This window comes from Mauremys reevesii, linkage group 7 (genome assembly GCF_016161935.1).
Source record: "Mauremys reevesii isolate NIE-2019 linkage group 7, ASM1616193v1, whole genome shotgun sequence".
Lineage (NCBI taxonomy): Eukaryota > Metazoa > Chordata > Testudines > Geoemydidae > Mauremys > Mauremys reevesii.
The window spans coordinates 107,769,874-107,789,930 of record NC_052629.1 but is presented as its reverse complement, the minus strand read 5'-3'; the positions used below and the strand labels follow the sequence as shown (position 1 = coordinate 107,789,930).

The window sequence follows — 20,057 nt, the reverse complement described above, 5'->3', positions numbered from 1 at the left end:
ACCGCCACCCCCTCCTTATTTTTCAGCCAGCTCAGTAGGTTGTGTAGGGCCTGGGGTTGAGGTAGGGATCATGGTACCGGCCCTGTCAAGCCAATTCCCACGTTAAAGGCTGAGAAGGAAACCGGGGAGCCAGGCTCCTACGTGGTGCTTTGCCTCAGAGTGGGGCCCAGCTGGGACCCCTTCCTTCCTTTAATCCTGCCTCCACAGTGATTGCTGCTCTGCTCACTCCCTGCTAGTGTGAAAACAAACAGCCCTTGGGCTGCCCCCTGCTATCTCAGGCCCCAGAATGCTGCCTTATCACTGTTATTACCATTATCAGCCAGTCCCAAGGCCCAGCTGTGGAGATTTGTGCTCCTTGCTTCCCAAACGCTACCTATATGTTTCCTCTGAGATAAAGAGCCTCCACATGCTGCTGGGAACCTGATGGAAACTTACTCGTAGCATAAAGAGGGTGGCTCAGGGCTTGCCCTGGGTAAACCTCTGACACTTGCAGACACACTACACACCGCCATTGACGGAGGGCCAAGGGTTGGGGGAGTCTGCATAACCAGCCCCACTCGAATCACAATTGAACCTGGGACCGTCAGAGAGAAAATCACAGCCCTCTACTGCTTGAGCTGCAGAACAAAATCTTGTAGGCAGGAAGCATTAACAGACTCAAACCTCTTACATGGACCAGCCACTAGAGGGAATTGCGGAGTTGGGGCCTATTCTACTGTTTGAGAATAGAGTGGCAGAATCAGGCCCCCATTGTCTAAAACTGATGGGAGATGCGACAGCCCCAGCACAGGGAAAGGGAAGGATGTGGGGCTGGCCCAAATCCATAGGATCTGTCATGGGTCTCCTGGAACTAAGAAAATATGGACCTTTTCTCTCCCTTGTTCCTGCCTGGGGTTTGGCTGCAGTGGCAGCAGCTCTGCCTGGTAGCAGCCCCACATGCTCCAGTCAGAGATCTGATCCGGGGGGAATTGGGTTGAGGATAAGACCAAGTTCCACAACCTTGGGGCAGGACAGTGAAAATGCCCCACTGAGGTCCCGCCGCCCCCCACCCGCATCACACCTTGGTAACGAGCTGTGCTCATTCTGCTGCTCCTCTCAACCCTGGCAGCCCTGAGACAGAGGTGCCCGAAGCACAAGCTTCCAGTCATCCAAACTCAGCCCCCTTCCAGGGGCCATCACGGGCAAGACTCAGCAGAAAGCGAGATGGGGGCTAATTAAAAGGTGTAGACTTGGGGAGTCCTGACCCCTGGGTGACTCCCACACCAAGTGACATAGGGGGTGGGGGGAGGGAAAAGGGAGAGGAGAGAAGTGAGGGGAACAAAGGGATGGAGGAGAAATGGAGAGAAAGAGGTGGGGGGAGGGGAATAGGGACCGAAGGGGGGAGGAATAAAGAGGGAGATAGGGATGGGGAAGAGACTGGAAAGAAAGGAGCACACTCCCCATTTGGCAGGGAAAAGATGCCCCTTCCTCTCCCCACCCAGCAGCCACTCTTCTCCTGTTCCCAGCTGGGTGATTCAAAAGCCCCCTCCCCAGGTTCTCATACTGGGCCCCTCACTGTGTGCCCTTGTGGTGGAAAGAGTTGGAGATTCCTGCTCCCAAGTGACCCGGATGTCACATTACTTCCCTTCCCATCCCTACCCCTGTGCCTGTCGATCAGTTACCGCAGCTGCTTTCTGTTCTTAAAGCTCTGGCCAAGGCCCGGGGTGCCTGGGCTCAGCTGGTGCCTATTTATGTCCCTTATCTTTGAGGCTCCTCGCCTGTGGCTGTGGGGCCTGAGCACTGTTCCAGCCAAACTCCAGCCTTATCTTTGGAAACAACCCTCTGCTTAGCCCAGCTGCCTTGGGATCATCCCCTGTCTGTCTGCAAGGCTCTTGGCAGCTCTTACCAGGGGCATCAAGGACTGTGTTGATGTTGGGTCCAACCTGTACCATTAGGGTGATTTTACTGAAGGTGTTTTTCCCACAAGCAACCCCCCCACCCCACACCTCAGCAGGATCACAGCTTCTTCTGTGTCTCCAAGAGATAAAGAGTCTGATCCCAAATTTCCAGCTGGTATCTCTGCCCTCTGTTACCCAAGTCTTTAGTGGTTATAGAATCACAGAACTGTAGGACTAGCAAGGACCTCAAGAGGTCTTCTATTCCAGTCCCCTGCACTCAAGGCAGGACTAGATATTGATTATTACTGATTACCAATTAATTACTAATTGAAGAGCAGGGGATAGTAGGGGTTAGTCCCAGAATCAGGTACAACAGCATCAAGATTGTCAAGTTCAATATTGGGTCGGGAACGCCAATGTGCACAATGAAGAGACTCACCCTGAGGGCAAAGCAAACTATAAAGCAATGTTATTAGCACAATTAGTAAAGACACAAATGCTCCAAACCACATAAAAAGATCACAATAATGAAATGCTAAGGTAATCACTTGTACCATTCCTCACATGTACTCACACCCTTTCTTGGGGAGCTGGTGGTACCAGACAGAGGCCCTGTTCTGTCCCTAGCATGCCAACCAAGTCTGATGAGCCACATCCCTCCTTACGTGATGGCCTGGCCTATTACAGGGCCTGGGGCTGTCCTTAATATTCCTACAAATGCCCAGCCTGCCTTGTCCAAACCTAACTTCCTCACCCTAGTAATGTTGGGGTGTCCTTATCTTATAGCTTAGTATATTAATAATCTTAGCTTATCATCATATACGTCAATTAGTTGACGAAGCAAGTTTATGGGTAAACGTCTGCCAACGTTTCTGTCCTAAATATCCAAGCCAGCCCTGTGGTTACCTGGTACCATTGTGTACAGATTCTCCCCACAGATTCCCCCCTAAGTACTGTGTTCCCAGTTCCCCAAAACTCAGGGTCAACGTTAGGCTCCTTATTTAAGATACAGTTCACAGGCCTCAAGGCCTTATGCTAGCTGCTTAAGCATATAGGCCTGTAGGTTTCTTGCCTCACTGCTAAATAAAAACACTAAGCTAGCTCCCGGGGTTACAGCGCCAGTTCTATGATCTGACTGAAGGAGAGATACTACTGAGGGCTACGTCCCAGCCCTCTCTGAGCACTGGCTACTGGATAGCGCTGGGGCGACGTGGAAAAAGTCGATCTGTCACCGCAAGAGAGCGGCAGGTACAGACCGTAGGTAGAAAATAGGCACCAGGCTTTTAATACCATTGAGATTTTTGGACCAGATGAGAGTGTGAGGAAAACAAACACGTAAGCAGCTATTTTGGTTAACCTTGTAAAACAAGGCTGGTCTAATGGTAAAGGCAAAAGACTGGGAGTCAGGAGAGTTAGACTATCCTCCCAACTCTCCCAGTGACTTTCTGGGTGACCTTGGACACAACCCTTCATCTCTGTGTGGCTCAGTTTCCACATCTGTTAAATGGGATAACACCACCCTATGGGAGGCTAGATTGATTCATGGCTGTAAAGTGCTTTGCAACCCTAATATCAAAGATTCTAGTGAACGCGGTCTAGTCCAGTGCCTAGGGCATTGGGTTTGCATTCTGGTCCCAGCTCTGCCACTGACGTATTGCGTAGCCCTGGCCGAGTCACTTCTTCGCTCCATGCCTCAGTTTCTCCACCTGGAAATGGGGATATTCATACGGACCCTCCTTTGAAAATCTTTGAGATCTGTGGATGAAAATTCCTACACAAAGTGAAGTTTTGCCATTTAAACCACAGGGGCAGCTCCTCCTAACTGGGGACAAGAGGCATGTACAGCAAGGGGGGGAGGGAAGTAGGTGCTAGGGACAGACATTTGTTGTCTGTAGTCTGACCTCCATGTATTTGGCTGGATCATTTGCTACATTATTCTGTGCAGCCCTTACTCATCTACGAACCAGGCTTAAAAATGTGATAGTCCACCCTGCCATGTAAGTGATCTAGCCTCCCCCGGCCCCGTGTGGGCCAGCAATGGCTGCATTCTCCACTGAGAGCGCTTGATCCTTGGGTAGGGGGTGCCTCATGCTACGCGGTTAGACACTGCCAGCCAATTCAGGAGGAATGTCGATGACCTTCGAGGCTAGTCCTTGGCCAGGACCGGCTATGACACATGGGGAAGGAAATGATGGCAGCCCAGCCATGGGTATAATTTACAGCTAGCCTGGCCAAGGCACTAAGCCAATTGCTCATTGTCCTGAGCTTGGATGACCTAACAGGGCTTTATTTTCAGCTCTAATTCCCACCGGTCTCTGATGCAGTGAAAGCAATGGAAAAGGTGTGAGACAGTCTACATTCTGGGGGGAGGTAGGGAGAAAATTAACACTTGTTCCCCTGCAATGGTTAGTGCAGCTGGACCAGGGTGGCTGCTAGAGCATGCAGGGGTCTGCCAGGTTTAAGAATCAGGTGCTTTGAACACCGGGCCTGAAAAACAAGTCCTCAAATTCCAATCCTGAAAGACGATCCTGGGGGAGAACGGAGGGAAACGCACACAGGGTTATTAACAGCAGCAGCCGATAGACTTTGCTTTACAGTTGCACAGTAGGATTCTCTGTCCATGAGTCACTAGATGGCAGCATAGGCCAGGATTGAGAACAGAAAGGGACAAGAGTCTTGTACAAACTGGGTCCGTTAATCAGCAGATTAGGTTCTGAGAAGCTGCTGCTGTTCTAGCTTCTCTGGGAGCTTAGATCCACGGCCTAGGGGTGGTGGAAGGAATTCCACTGCAGATACACACGGCCAGGAAGAATCTCAGAGTCACACTCAGATCCATGGAAAAGTTCATTTTATAAATGCAGCCAAGATACTTACACACCGAAGCGATGACTTACCTGGGCTTGCAACAGCAGTGCCCACAGGACACAGCTCCACCACTGTAATACGTACATCTCCACTAACTGCTACTGTGACCAGGTTAGGGCTGAGAGGGAGAGATGGGAACTTGTTACTCATGCATAGTACATTGAAATTATCGCACAGGCAACACCAGCTTTCTGCCTTTGGATGGCACAAAAGACCCATATGTGAAAATGATCAAACCCCACAAGACTCTGTACACATTTGATTGGCTGGCAAAAGGACACAGACAACTTCATTCAATCCCCAAATTAAGATTCCGTATGCACATGGTAGTAGACTGTATGGGGCGGCGGGGGAACAAGTCCATAGAATGAAACCTAGCACATGGGTACCAGAAAGTGATAGCGACCTTAAGCAAGTTTGACACTGACCAGTCTAGTTTCACTGTCCAAGCTGAATGAAGGGTAGACAGAGTAAACCGGCTCATAGGGTGAAAAATTAGATATGAAGAAATGGGTCCACGTTTAACCCTCTCCGGCTGAACAGAGGAGGACATTGCTAAGTATGATTTTAACTTGACAGTGGTTCCTTTCACACGGGTGTTGTGCAGCCTTTTTAGACACGGGGCAGTGATTATGGATTTATGGAAGGAGCCTCTGCTTTACCAGCACTCCTCTTCCACCTCCCACCAAGCCGCAGGGAACTCAAGTAGTTGCTGTTTCCCCTAAGAGCAATCCCTTCAAACTGTCAGGGGAATGGCAGCCTTCCCCCCCGCCCCGAGCCCAGTCAGCACTCACAGTGCTCATATCCCAGCGTTAGAATACAAGTACCGTATAACATCTTTGCCACTAGGCCCTACCTTTAAAACAGGAGCAATGGCCTCTCAGCTGGTTCTTTGGGGGCAAGTTGCCAAACAAGTCTCCTTCCTTTGGCCTGACTTACCTCACTGTATTTTATAAGCCATTTTTGAGTTAAACTAAAAGACTTTAAAAAAAAATGACTCTTCACCACAAGGTAAATTTGTATCACACCATAAAACAAAGGGGAGTTTTTTTTGTTTGCGCAGTTTTAAAATATATTTTACAGAGACTCTCTGGTAAAGGAATTGTGCTCACCCCCTGGTGGATAGTTTATTGGGGAATCTTCTTCTTATTGTGATTCCTAAAGTAGCTCTCAAACAAATGTATATCTACATATAGCTACATATAGTACATACACACCCCTCACACTTCAAATATCTAGCAACAGGATTGTCTTTAACTAGGCTTTGTCTTTTGTTTTTTTCTTCTTCTTCCAAATATGAGCCTCATGTGCATGAAAACAGGTTTTCATAGTTTAGGAGGGTCATTTACTCCTGCTTATTTATTATGCACTTGAAAGAGTTTCCCTTCTCTCACTGTAAGATCACTCATCTTGATTGCAACTGTAAGAGCTTGAAGCTGAGCGGTGTAGACTCAGAGTATGTGCCCAGGCCCTGTCTGGAGCAGGCTTTCAGATTTCCCAGATGTTATGGAGGTAAATGTTAAACATTCAGTCTATCTCCCAGTGAAGTCAGTGAATCTTTCCATTGACTTTAAGGGAGGTGGATGAGGCCCCAAATGAATGGGTAGGAAGGACACGACATTCAAATCAATATTTATAGTAGATTGTTTGCAAAGAAGGAAAGAAAAATACTGGAACGTACACAATATAGTATCAGAATTGCCTGTAAAGATGGCAATTCGCTCTCTAAACGGTGCCATTAGCACATTAGCTTGAATTCTTCCAGAGTTCTAATATATTGGACAAAAATATAATTATTCACAATGATTGAGCTACAGGCATATATCAAAAAAAGGATCCTCCCCCCCATCACACTAACATTGGAATCTTGAAACAATACTGTGAACGATTAGGGAAAAAATCAGTAAAATATCATGTCCTAGAAAACGATTCCACCTTGTTCTGTGCACTTGAGCATCTAGAGAGCACTTTTGTTTAGGCAGCTGGCCTATCTCTGCTCCCCACCCCAGTCCAGCCTTCCTTTCTTCCCCTACTTCTGCTGCTGGGGTCCCTCCTACTCCATGCTAAGCAGGATCCTTTACCCCCAAATTGCCACATTTAGTACTTGAGGCATCCAGGAGACAAACCTAGAAAGATTCAGAGAAACATTTCTTGGTTGGTGACATTTCTTCCCAAAGAAGCTTCCAAGCGCTCTCTTCTCTCCAGCTAACATCCCTCTCACTTACCGGCTCAGTGCTTTTCATCCTCATTCAAGGGGTCTGTGGTTACCAGAATCAGGAAACAGCGACCCCTTTCTGCCACACACTTCCACTTGCAAACACGATCTTCCTTCAGTTCATAGCTCATATTCATGTTAATAGCCTGAGGTAAGATTCTGGTGCTAGAAAGTGCCGGGTCTTCGGCGGCAATTCGGTGGCGGGGGGTCCTTCCGCTCCGGGACCCGCTGCCAAAGTGCCCCAAAGACCCATGGGGCGGGGTCCTTCCACCCTGGGACCCACCGCCGAAGCAATGGCCCCCTGCTGCCAAAGACCTCAGGCCCCCTGAATCCTTTGGGTGGCCCTGATGGAAACTTTTTAAAGATACCATAATAGAGGCTCAACTTAAATGTATACCCCAAATTAAAAAAAACACAGTAAGAGAACAAAAAAGTGCCACCGTGGCTAAACAACAAAGTAAAAGCAGCAGTGAAAGGCAAAAAGGCATCCTTTAAAAAGTGGAAGTTAAATCCTACTGAGGAAAATAAAAAGGAGCATAAACTCTGGCAAATGAATTGTAAAAATATAATTAGGAAGGCCAAAAAAGAATCTGAAGATCAGCTAGCCAAAGACTCAAAAAGTAATAGCTTTTTTTTTTTTTTAAAGTACATCAGAAGCAGAAAGCCTGCTAAACAACCAGGACGATCGAGATGCTAGAAGAGCGTTCAAGGACGATAAGGCCATTGCAGCGAAATTAAATGAATTATTTGCATCGGTCTTCACAGCTGAGGGTGGGAAGATTCCCAAACATGAGCCATTCTTTTTAGGTGACAAGTCTGAGGAACTGTCCCAGATTGAGGTGTCATTAGAGGAGGTTTTGGAACAAACTGATAACTTTAATAGTAATAAGTCACCAGGACCAGATGGTATTCACCCAAGAGTTCTGAAGGAACTCAAATGTGAAATTGCTGAAGAACTAACTGTAGTATATAACTTAGCACTTAAATCAGCTTCTGTACCAAATGACTGGAGGGTAGCTAATGTGATGCCAATTTTTTTAAAAGGCTCCAGAGGTGATCCCGGCAATTACAGGCTGATAAGCCTGACTTCAGTACCGGGCAAACTGGTTGAAACCATAGCAAAGAACAAAATTGTCAGACACATAGGTGAACAAAATTTTTGGGGGAAGAGTAAACATGGTTTTTGTAAAGGGGAATCAGGCCTCAGCAAGCTACTAGAATTCTTTGAGGGGGTCAACAAGCATGTGGACTAGGGGGATCCAGTGGATATAGTGTACTTAGATTTCCAGAAACCCTTTGACAAGGTCCCTCACCAAAGGCTCTTAAGCAACGTAAGCTGTCATGTGATAAGAGCAAGGGTGGGTAAACTTTTTGGCCTTAGGGCCACATTGGGGTTCCACAACTGAATGGAGAGCCAGGCAGGGAAGGTTGTGCCTCACCAAACAGCCTGGCCTCTGCCCCCTCCCACTTCCCGCCCCCTGTCTGCCCCCCTCAGAGCCTCTGATCCATCCAACCCCCACTCCGCTTCTTGTCCCCTGACTGCCCCCTCCCAACCCCCCCGCCCCTAACCACCCCCCTGAGATCCCACCTCCTATCCAACACCCCCGCTCCCTGTCCTCTGACTGCCCTGACCCCTAGCCACACCCCCATCCCCTGACAGGCCCCCTGGTACGCCCATGCCTATCCAATCCCCCCTGTTCCCTGACAGCCCCCTCTGAACCTCTGCCCCATCAAACCACCCCCTGGTCCCTGACTGTCCCCCGGGACACCCTGCCCCTTATCCAACCCCCCCTGCTCCCCACCCCCTTACGATTCCGCTCAGAGCACCAGGACTGGCAGCCCCGCCACACAGAGCGCTGGCAGTACGGCGAGCTGAGGCTGTGTGTGTGTGTGGGGGGGGACGGACAGCAGGGGAGGGGCTGGGGTCATAGAGCTCAAGAGCCATCCAGGACAGTCCCACAGGCTGCATGTGGCCCGTGGGCCATAGTTTGCCCACCTCTGCATAAGAGGGAAGGTCTCTCATAGATAGGTTAAAAGATCGGAAACAGTTACCAAAGGGTAGGAATAAATGGTCAGTTTTCAGAATGGAGAGGTAAATAGTGGTGTCCCCTAGGGGTCTGTACTGGCCCAGTCCTATTCAACATAATCATAAATGAGCTGGAAAAAGGCGTAAACAGTGAGGTGGCAAAATTTGCAGATGATACAAAATTGCTCAAGATACTTAAGTCCCAGGCAGACTGCAAAGAGCTACAAAAGGATTTCTCAAAACTGGGTGACTGGGCAACAAAGTGGCAGATGAAATTCAGTGTTGATAAATGCAAAGTAATGCACATTGGAAAGCATAGTCCCAACTATACATATAAAATGATGGGGTCTAAATTGACTCAAGAAAGAGATCTTGGAGTCATTGTGGATAGTTCTCTGAAAACATCCACTCAATGTCAGGGCCGGTGCAACCATTTAGGCGCTGGGATTTGGGGGGCACCATTTTCTTCGGCAGCGACCGCAGCAGTTGGATCTTCGGCCGCCCCGGTCGCCGCTGGCATTTAGGCGGAGGGAGCTGGGGCAGGGGAGCACGGGGAGGGCCGCCTGCAGCAAGTAAGGGGGGGGCGGCACGCAGGGGAACTCCCCGCCCCACCTCACCCCTGCCCTGCCTCCTCCCTGAGCACACCGTGGCTGCTTCACTTCTCCCGCCTCCCAGGTTTGTGGAGCCAATCAGCTTAGGCGCCACAAGCCTGGGAGGCAGGAGAAGTGAAACAGCCACGGTGTGCTCGGGGAGAGCTGCTTCACTTCTTCCACCTCCCAGGCTTGCAGCGCCAATCAGTGTAGGCGCTGCAAGCCTGGGAGGCGGGAGAAGTGAAGCAGCCATGGCATGCTCGGGGTGCTCATGCTCGGAGCAGGGGTGAGCTGGGGTGGGGGAGCCTCGGTGGGGAGCTGCCGCGGTGGCAGGGGGGGAAGGTGGAAGTTTCGCCTAGGGCGCAAAACATCCTTGCACCGGCCCTGCTCAATGTGCAGCAGCAGTCAAAAAAGTGAACAGAATGTTGGGAATCATTAAGAAAGGGATAGATAATAAGGCAGAAAAAAAATCAGATTATCTCTATATAAATCCATGGTATGCCCACATCTTGAATACTGTGTGCAGATGTGGTTGCACCATCTCAAAAAAGATATACTGGGATTGGAATAGGTTCAGAAAAGGGCAACAAAAATGATTAAGGGCATGGAACAGCTGCCATACGAGGAGAGAGAAATAAGACTGGGACTTTTCAGCTTGGAAAAGACAACTAAAAGGGGCTGATAGAGGTTTATAAAATCATGAGTGGTGTGGGAAAAGTAAATAAGGAAGTGTTATTTACTCCTTCCCATAATACAAGAACTAGGGGTCATCAAATGAAATTAATAGGCAGCAGGTTTAAAACAAACAAAAGGAAGTATTTTTTCACACAACACAGTCAACCTGTGGAACTCCTTGCCAGAGGATGTTGTGAAGGCCAAGACTATAACAGGGCTCAAAAAAGAACTAGATAAATTCATGGAGCATAAGTCCATCAATGGCTATTAGCCAGAATGGACAGGGATGGTGTCCCTAGCCTCTGTTTGCCAGAAGCTTGGAATGGGCAACAGGGGATGGATCATTTGGTGATTACCTCTTCTGTTCATTCCCTCTGGGGCACCTGCCATTGGCCACTGTCGGAAGACAGGATACTGGGCTAGATGGACCTTTGGTCTGATTTGGTATGGCTGTTCATATGGTGGTCTTATGTTCTTCTAGACCAGAGGTGAGCAAACTATGGCCCACAGGACCGTCCTGCCCAGCCCCTGAGCTCCTGGCCCTGGACAATCCTGCCTGGCTCCTCCCACTCCCCCACAGCCTCAGCTAGCTCACTCCGCCGCTGGCGCAATGCTCTGGGTGGCGGGGCTGTGAGCTCCTAGGGTGGCCACTGCAGAGCCCGGCCTGACCCGGTGCTCTGTGCTGTGTGGGTGCACCGCCTGGCTGGTGCTGGGCCACACCTACGCTGCCACATAGCACCGCCAGCCATCAGTGTTCCAGGCAGCACAGTAAGGGGGCAGGGAGCAGGGGGGGGTTGGATAGAGGACAGGGGAGTTTGGGGGGTGGTCAGGGGAGGAACAGGGAGTTGAATGGGGGCAGGGGTCCCGGGGGGCAGTCAGGAAGGAGGGGGGGGTGGCAGGGGGCAGTCAGGGGCAGGGGTTCTGGAGGCAGTCAGGGGACAGGGAGAAGGGGTGGTTGGATGGGGCAGGGGTCCCGGGGCAGCCATCAGGAATGAGCAGAGAGGTTGGGTAGGGCGGCGGGGGTCCAGGGGCAGTCAGGGGACAGGGAGCAGGTATGTGTGGATGGGGCAGGAGTCCTGGGGGGGCCATCAGGGAACAAGGGGGGGGTTAGATGGGGCAGGAGTCCCGGGGGAGGCAGATAGAACGTGGGGGCTGGGCCATGACTCCCTCCTCTAACCGGCCCTCCATACAAATTTATGAAACCCGATGCGGCCCTCAGGCCAAAAAGTTTGCCCGCCCCTCGTTCTAGACCATCCAGATGATGACTCCTAGTCCCCCACCTAGGCTGGATTTAAAACCATTGACCTGAAGGGCCACAGCTACACCCTGAGCCATCCGGTCCCTCCCTTGTTTACTGCTCTTGAGCTAATAGCGGTAAGACTACTGTGCTCTTAAGTAGCACCTTCCAGAGCAATACAGGAACACTGAGCCTCACACCAACCCTGTAAGGTATTATGCCCATTTTACAGCCGGCCCAAGGCTCTAGCAGAAGAAAAGGAATGAATATTTAATCTCTAGTACGATGCTGGAATTAACAGTATGGCCCCATGAAGACATGTGGGGAGTTAACATCTGGCAAACAGCCGCCTTTGCTTTCTCACCTCTAACTCATTCTGTACCGTGTGTCTGTTTCTCTAAGAATCCTAGGAAACTACCAGTCTATTCCCCCTGTTTAATGTTATTGCCTAGATTTGCAGACAGTTGCTCTAGTGGATGGCTTTTTTTTTTTTTTTTTAAACGGCTCAGCTTGCTGACAGTCAAGAAGGGTACAAATCTCCCCTCCAGTAACGCCAAACTTAGTGCGATGGGCTTTAGAGCCCAAGCTACATCATTGATACAACTATTTTTAGCATGATCCCCACTAGCGCAAGTCTGTCCATCCAGGCTAGGGGGCTCACTCTGAGCTGCAGTGTGGACGTATCCTCTCTGCTTCAGTTCCCCAGCTGTAAAATGGGGATAATAATAGTACCTCCCTACTTCACAAGGGTGTTGAGGATAAATACAGTAAAGATTGTGGGCATCCTACCACCGTAATGGGGGCCAGATAAATACCGTAGATGGCTAGACAGAGGGAAATGGCCAAGACTCCACACACATTTGTTCTTCTTCCTGTGTGACAGTCCAGTATGTCTCTGATTACAGGGTGGTATCCAGTTAGGGGACTTCTAGAGAACTTGACTTGAATCCTATGTGGTTATGAAATGTCTCAGTGCATTACAATAGGCCCTCTCACCATTTCCCTGTCTTCAGTCACCCACACTACCTTTGAAAACAACCAAACCACACACAGTTAATAGCTGAGGTCTTTATTTAAATTTTTTTTATATACAGTAAGTGTCACAGATGAATCTGTGACGATCAGACAAGACATATGTAAATCTCTCTCAACAATTAGCAGCTTAAGACCTATAAACTACAGTGTTACGTTCACAAGTGTCATTTCTGTACTTTTCAGACCGTGCAAGTGAGTTTTTCTGTTTATTTTTTTTTTTTTACACTTAAAAAACACACTTACAGCTAAGTCAATTGCCTACTACGATACCACCTGGCATACACAACACAGACACACGTAGGGTTTTTAACTCTAGCCACATTCAGAATCACTTAAAACTGGCAAAGCCATCCAATCTCAACACAGATCCCTTCATAGCTTGGCTTCGTCTGTTATAATGCTGCTTTTTGTTTAATATTTTAAAAATGCATATTTTTCAAAGCTGAAAGACAGTGTCTCTTCTGGCCCAGTGCAACAATGTACAGAACTCACCATTTAATCTGATCAGATCTTAAGTACTCACTAGATTGGAATAAACCAATAAAGTAATTGCTGTGAACATGCTCAGCATAATTAAATTAATGAAGCTCAAGGGAAGGAGAATTTTGTAAACCTGTCTAAAAATGGCATTTTTTTTTTAACACAATGAGACAGGAGATGGGGGAGCAGGTGAACTTCATTTGAACCATGGAATATCATTTAACAGTCACTTCTTTTTGAACTAATGCAGTTCATTATATTCTCTCCTTCCTTATATGCCCCCGTGATATGTGCTAAACATATCTAAGCAATTTCAGAATTGTTTCTACTCCCAACATGAAATGTTCTGCAACTCAAAGAGATGGTCACACAAGTTTACATACATAGGGAAGGATAATAAAAGGTTCACATGCACACACATGGCAGATACTGTCTTCTACAAGTCATCCAGGAATGCTTCACCTTAAAGAGAATGAACACAACCCACATACAAGGAAAAGGAGCTTTAAAGCTAGAATCACATTTCCAACAACATAATCATTGTTAAACTATTAGAAGTCATCACAGAACTTCAGATTGAAGGGGGAGGAAATAAACCAAATGTTCTGCTAATGAAAGGCAAAAAACCTCACACTAGTCCTGTTACAGTATTAAAAAATAAAAATGGATGCAGCATCATATATGGCATTAACTGCAGACAACTTTTTGGAATGGAAAACTGTTGGAGAGAGAGAGACACAGACAGACAGACATCGTCCAGGACCAAGTAAATGGCCTTCACAAAACAGTTTTGGGGTGAACGTTTCTATTAAGTCCATTACTTCTGGCAAATTACTTCTTTACTAAAGAAGATTAAACACAACATCCAGAGACTGTAACTGAAGGTAGGGTACCTAGCAGAAAACAGGCAAATACTTCCTTCAGACATTACCAGGATGTGGGATGAATGAGTGTAAAAATCGGTTGGCTTTTAATTCATTCCCAAGTTTGTTCATGCACTAAACCAAGTGTAAACTTTTACAGTGTGACCTAAACTATAAAAAGGTGCAAAGATTGGGCTTCAGAAATATTGAGGCAACAAAACTCTTAGATCATGTGTCAAGGGTTTATTACTCTGATCTCCCTACCTTTGTTTCTGAGGAAACCTAACAGGAACAGAGTATTTTTATATGGATGGATGAAAATTATAGATCTAATTTAATCACACAAGGGCATTAAACCCCACTGAGTTTTGCCATGGCTGGCAACTGTCATCTGTTAAGGGAATTGTTTATACATACATGCTCTTTATCTGCAACTTTTGTGGAAATAGAAATGATTATTTTTGGCTTGAGTCAGTTGCAACTGGCAACTTGTTCTTAACAAAGACAGTAGTGGATTAGTGCACAGTGACAAAGTGAGGTGTGCTGGAATTGTCACAGGGTACCTGAGTTTAAAGACAGAAGTGTGGCTATGAAGGTGACATGCTGAATCTCTGAAGGAGGAACAAGGATGGTTGGGCAGAGAACTTTCCTCTCCTGGCTGGCAGCGATCAGAGTATTAAGACCTTCTTCCCAGCAGAGAGGGAGGTGCTAACCTAGATCTGGAGAATTTCCTGGGGCTTGGGGTAGACACAATAGCATGAATTCCTACACTTGCTATTACATATCATTTTAAGTCACTTGACCATAATTTGGTTCCTATATAGCATTTAGGCCAAGGGAGAAGGAGAACAACAAGTCTGATTAAATACTGCAAATCATGTGAAAGAGAATCCACGAATCTTATTTGTGCTACAAAGACTTTCAATGGAACTAAAAACTTTACTTTTTTTCCAGTGGAAACAGATACTGAGCCAGATTTTTTTTTTTTAATTCCTTCAATATGAAAACTTGCCAGTAACAACAGATCACTGGGAAAAGATGTTGCTGCGACTTAAGTCATACTTGTAACTGACATTTCCTCTAGTGCTTTGACAACGGAACTGTATTACGTCCCTGCCTTCCCGGCTGCAGGAAAGGGGGCTCTATGTGGCAGGCTACATTGATAACACACCATACAAAGAAGTTCTAAACATAAAGACAATGATCTTACCACAGTCTGACGGGATGACAACTTTGGTTTCAGTTATCAGAGGTGCATTTAAAAATAAATTATTGGGGATATTTATGAGAGGATCAGTCGTTTGAACGAACTATCCCTTTCATAGTTATTTTCTCTTTAAGAATCTCTTTCTCCAAAAAAGGGATGAGGAGAAATTCCTTGTTCTAAGGAAAACATTCTGAGGCCAGGTGGACAGATTTAGGAATGAGAAATCTAACACCCCATGCCTCCCTCACACCCACAAAAAGGACAGGAAAAAAACTGCATGACAAAAATGTGTGGAGAAGGAGGAAGTTATTCATGATGCTGCATCTGCAAGCCCAGGAGGACAGTTAAATGGCATAGGGATAGACCTGCCTTCCTCAGACTGGTGTCAATAGAAACTACTTTCCGCCCTCCTCAAAACTGTTTCAGGACACGACTGCTCACACTTAATTATTCACGCAATTCTTCATTTAAAAAACATCACTTCTTTATTAAAGAGGAAAATAATGACCCTCCCAACCCCTTCCAAAAAAACCCCCAATAATAATAATAATAATAATTATAATAAAAAATCCTATTATAGAAACAATAAGGAAGCACTGAGAGTTTGAGTATTACACTCTTCAAGTATGCTGTTCGGATTTTTTTTAAATCTGTGAATATACATATATAAAAAAAACCTTAAAAGTGCGACCAAGGGCTTTTGCTTAAAGATAAGTATTTAAAGGGCTACTTCAAAATACTGTAGTACGACTGTGCAGTTACTGTGTGTACAGCATGGCGCTTCCACTTTGTATGCTTAGCAAGACTTAACAGGCCTTCTAGAAAATTATTGTATGTCAGGTCAGCACAAACGGCCGACCCAGATGCTGAGTTGGGGGAGAGCCGTGCGTTGTTTTTTCTCTCATTAAGGAAAAAACAAGCCACCCTGAATCCATACATTCGGACATGGAATGTGAGCAGGCTTCACAGTAAACAGTAGCGTTACAGATTCGCTGTGGTACCATCATACAAGGCTGTGCACACTAGCTTAATCTTTGCTATTTTTAAGCTAGCCACGTTCTCTTCCTAACAGGTTTAGTACTGTAGTTCAAGCCATAATTTAAATTGCCCATTGGTGTGCTCCAAATTTTTATTTTATTCTTTTGTACACTTAAAGAATCTTAAGATTTGCATCCAAAGAGAACCATGCTACATAAAAATTATCCAGGATTCTTGCCAAAAAGAGTTCTTGAATAAAATCTAAAAAATACTATTGCAATGCATCTCGCAGAGAAAAATGTTATTCTAAATGTAAACAAATTCACTCGGACACTTTAAAATTTCAGCGGAAGAGTTGCTGACTAATCTTTGCTGCGCTCACTTGCCCGTGAGCGCCAGAGTGAGTGGGTCAGTGGGACGATGCAGCTGATTCCTTGTGCCATCATCTGGGGGGCGACAAGAATCGTTCCAAGTAGCCAGCGATGGCGTCCCAGTGCTTCCACATAAAGGCAATGAAAACCACCACAAATAAAGTGCTGAACGTCCTGTTGCGAGTTTTCATGAGGGGGACAACACAGTTGGCCACGGTAGAGACGAAGACTAGGAGAACAGCCATGACGGCCAGAAGGATGTTGATGAATTTACCCAGCAGGTTTCTGGCAGTGGCATTTTCCAGGCCCTCTAGCTGCACCACTTGTTGCTGTTGCTGCTGAAGTTCCATCTTGGAGATCCTGGTCTGACAGGCTTCTAGTGCCTCCTGTTGGGAAGAATGGAACGGTTATGTTTTCAGTGTTCACATGGTGAATCACAGTGGTACTTAAAGACTAATTGGTGCCTACTGTAATGTGGCTACATTCTTTGGGTCCTGCTCATCTGCTGCAGGATATGAGTCACTCAAGTTGATTTCATATCCTGCAGCAGGAGCAGAGGAACCCCGTGCCATTTCTCGTGATTTATACACGTCCCTTATTAAGTAGGAACTGCAGGTTGCAGGAAAATACCTAATTCTGATCTCATTTACAAGCGTTTCTCTACTGACTGCTCCATTGACTTTAAATTCTTGATTTACTGTGGTTTTCAGGTGTGTGACAGGCTGGGGTTATATCTGTTTCCCCAAACTGATTTGTGGAAAAAACCCACCATGTTTTATTTCAGCCTCCCTTTTGAGTGTTAACTTGTGTTTCACTGTATACTGGAACAGTTTTATTAGACTGCATCATCCCTCTTGTGTTGGAGGAGCCTGACATGTAGCTGTCTAACCATGAATGAGAAGACCATCAACGATTGAATAATCTTCCCATATTAGGATGATGGAGGCTCTGTTAATGAACCTCTGTAAGCAATCCCACAGAGGGTGGGAGAATGGAACAACTCACTGGAAGGACCACGAGGTGTTAGAACCTGGTTTAAAAAAAGAGACACTCTCTGCCAGAATGAGTAAGGTTGGCTGGGAGGGATCTGGACCCCTGCAGGACACTGACCAAAATCCAAATGATATTCAGGAATGGCAAGGACACTGGATGGAGGGTCTTGTGTTCAGGTGTTTGTTACTCTTCTACAGATCTGTAAATCACGTGTACCTCCTAACAGTGAAGTGTGTGGGTGTTTAAGAAGCTACTTTGCAAAGCCCATCTGGTTTTTCCTGTAACTGCCACCTAGTTCCCAATGAACTAAACTATGAACCAGAGCGCCTGTGTGGGTTGGGTCTAATAGCCCAGCCTGGTGACTGCTCACCAGGGGAAATTCAGCCAGGGCTGTAACAGAAGCCAAAAGTATTTTCCATTTCTTCAGTGCTATCAGACATTTTAGAATCAAAACCAGATTCTCCTTAGAGAGATCAGAGATGGGAGCTTTTCAACCTTTTATTCCTCTGTTCTAATGCCATTTGGGTCAGTAGTTACCAACTGACAGCACCCCATGCAAAATGAGTGTGTGGCACTCATTGTGTTATTTTGGTTGGCAATCTCAGAGATATGTAGGACTGAATGGGCCATGGAAACTGAATTATCCCCTCTTGTTCCTAGAGGTAATCCCTTCACGTAAGGGACTCTTGCATTACTTCTGCCTTTACTTTGCCTGTTTTGGAGCGAGAGGTCTTCAATGTCCAGGGCTGTTAATCTAGCTCAGGGGTCGGCAACCTTTCAGAAGTGGTGTGCTGAGTCTTCATTTATTCACTCTGATTTAAGGTTTTGCGTGCCGGTAATACATTTGAATGTTTTTTTAGAAGGTCTCTCTCTATAAGTCTATATATTATATAACTAAACTTTTGTTGTATTGTAAAATAAACAAGGTTTTCAAAATGTTTAAGAAGCTTCATTTAAAATTAAACTAAAATGTTGATCTTACGCCGCCAGCCTGCTCAGCCCGCTGCTGGTCTGGGGTTCTGTTCACCTAGGCCGGCAGCGGGCTGAGCGGGGCCTGCAGCCAGAACCCCAGACCGGCAGCGGGCTGTGCGGGGCTGGCGGCTGGGACCCCAGATTGGCAGTGGGCTGAGCGGCTCCTTTTCTACCTCCTTTTCCCCGGTTGACCAGCATTCTCACAACCCTGAGGAACCCCTCATTTGAACTGAGCAGCACTCAGAGATGATCCCTAATTGGCTTGGGGAGCCACTTTTGAGCAATCTTATTTCCACTATGATAAATCTGAACTCAGGTATCCTACACTGTGCTGCAGAACACAGAGCAACCATTAGGCCAGAGTCCAGGGAGAAACAGGTTCTATCTACCACTTCATTATTTTTAAAATGCGATTTCAATACCCTATTACGAGAAGTTGTACATTGATTTCCCATTTAGCCAAATGAACTCTCTCCCCCAACTGTGTCATGTCACCATCCTACCTAAAACCAGTGTGCTGAAGAATGCAGCACTGTCTGGTGGATGGATCACAGGACTGAGAGCCAGGATTTCTTGAATTATAGTCTCTGTTCTAATAGGACTAATATTTACCTCTCTCTCAGTAGCGCTGAGGATTAAGTCATGTTTTCAAAGTGCCTCATCAACATGGAAAATTTACATCAGAAATGCTGAGTCATGAAACTGAGGTTAAGGAAAAGGCTACTGATGAATCCCACCTCATTTTAAGCTTCCTGTCCTACTCTTTTCTCCTGCGTGGGTAAATTTGAGAGAGAGATGTACAGCTGGGTCCCTGCAGCACATTTAAAAATGAAATCCTGATATTTGATAGGGTAAAGGACATGGTACCACTGTCCCCAGACATTTATTTATTTTAGCTTTACTCTAGAAAGTCATTGCTACTTGTTACATTTCTCCGCTATTGCGTAAAACTCTGATATTGCTGTGGAAGTCAATTTATCGAGGGCTTCCCAGGGGTTACATAGTTTGAAAGCAATAGGCAAAACTGATTCAACCAATCCTGAAGTTGGGTCAACAAATGTAGCCCAAAGAAAATCACTGCCTCTGTCTGGTGGCACCAGCTTGTAAGACTCATCTGTGCAAAGGGCAGGCTGCACTTTGACCTAAAATTCTCCTCACATACTAAAAATATCCCAAGTCCTCTCCCCAAATCTGAGGAGCCTGTTTAAACCAACAACGTGAATTTAAAATAGCTTAGAGCTTGTTTATAAATGGGTCTTTGTAAGGCTTTAGCTAAAGGCCAGGTACTTTCCCAGATCACTTGACTTTTGTCTGCAGACGCTCCTCCAACTCTGTAAAACCCCCATTTCCACAGGCTACTGAACTCTAGATACTTCACATACTGAAGGAAACTTCTCTTGCAAACACCTCCTTATTTGGGCATGAAAAACAGAATGGATTTTTTTCCTGACTGAACACAATGGATGCATAAAGCCAGCTACTGTTTTCCCTTCAATATCTGTGCTGATTGCTCTAAAATTAGTGACACACCCTGGAGCAGTCTACTGGGAACACTACCATAAAAACTTCCTGCTCATGTCTCTGCCCACTGGTTTCCAATATGTGCAAATACTTGTATTATGGGCACCACCAAAGATGCATGTTCCCACTGGGCCTTAACCTAAAAAATTCCA

At 46.5% G+C, this 20,057-nt stretch overlaps 1 protein-coding gene across 9 annotated transcripts in view; it reads right to left on the bottom strand.

Moving 5' to 3' along the window:
• Positions 1 to 12,538: 12,538 nt before the first annotated feature.
• TMCC1 (transmembrane and coiled-coil domain family 1) overlaps positions 12,539 to 20,057 on the bottom strand; it is a 190,821-nt gene continuing 183,302 nt past the window's right edge. For all 9 annotated transcript variants that reach the window (XM_039481554.1, XM_039481555.1, XM_039481557.1 and 6 more), the window contains one exon: positions 12,539 to 16,805. In XM_039481554.1, the coding sequence (XP_039337488.1) occupies positions 16,491 to 16,805 (315 nt within the window). In that variant the 3' untranslated portion in view covers positions 12,539 to 16,490. The remainder of the gene's footprint in view (positions 16,806 to 20,057) is intronic.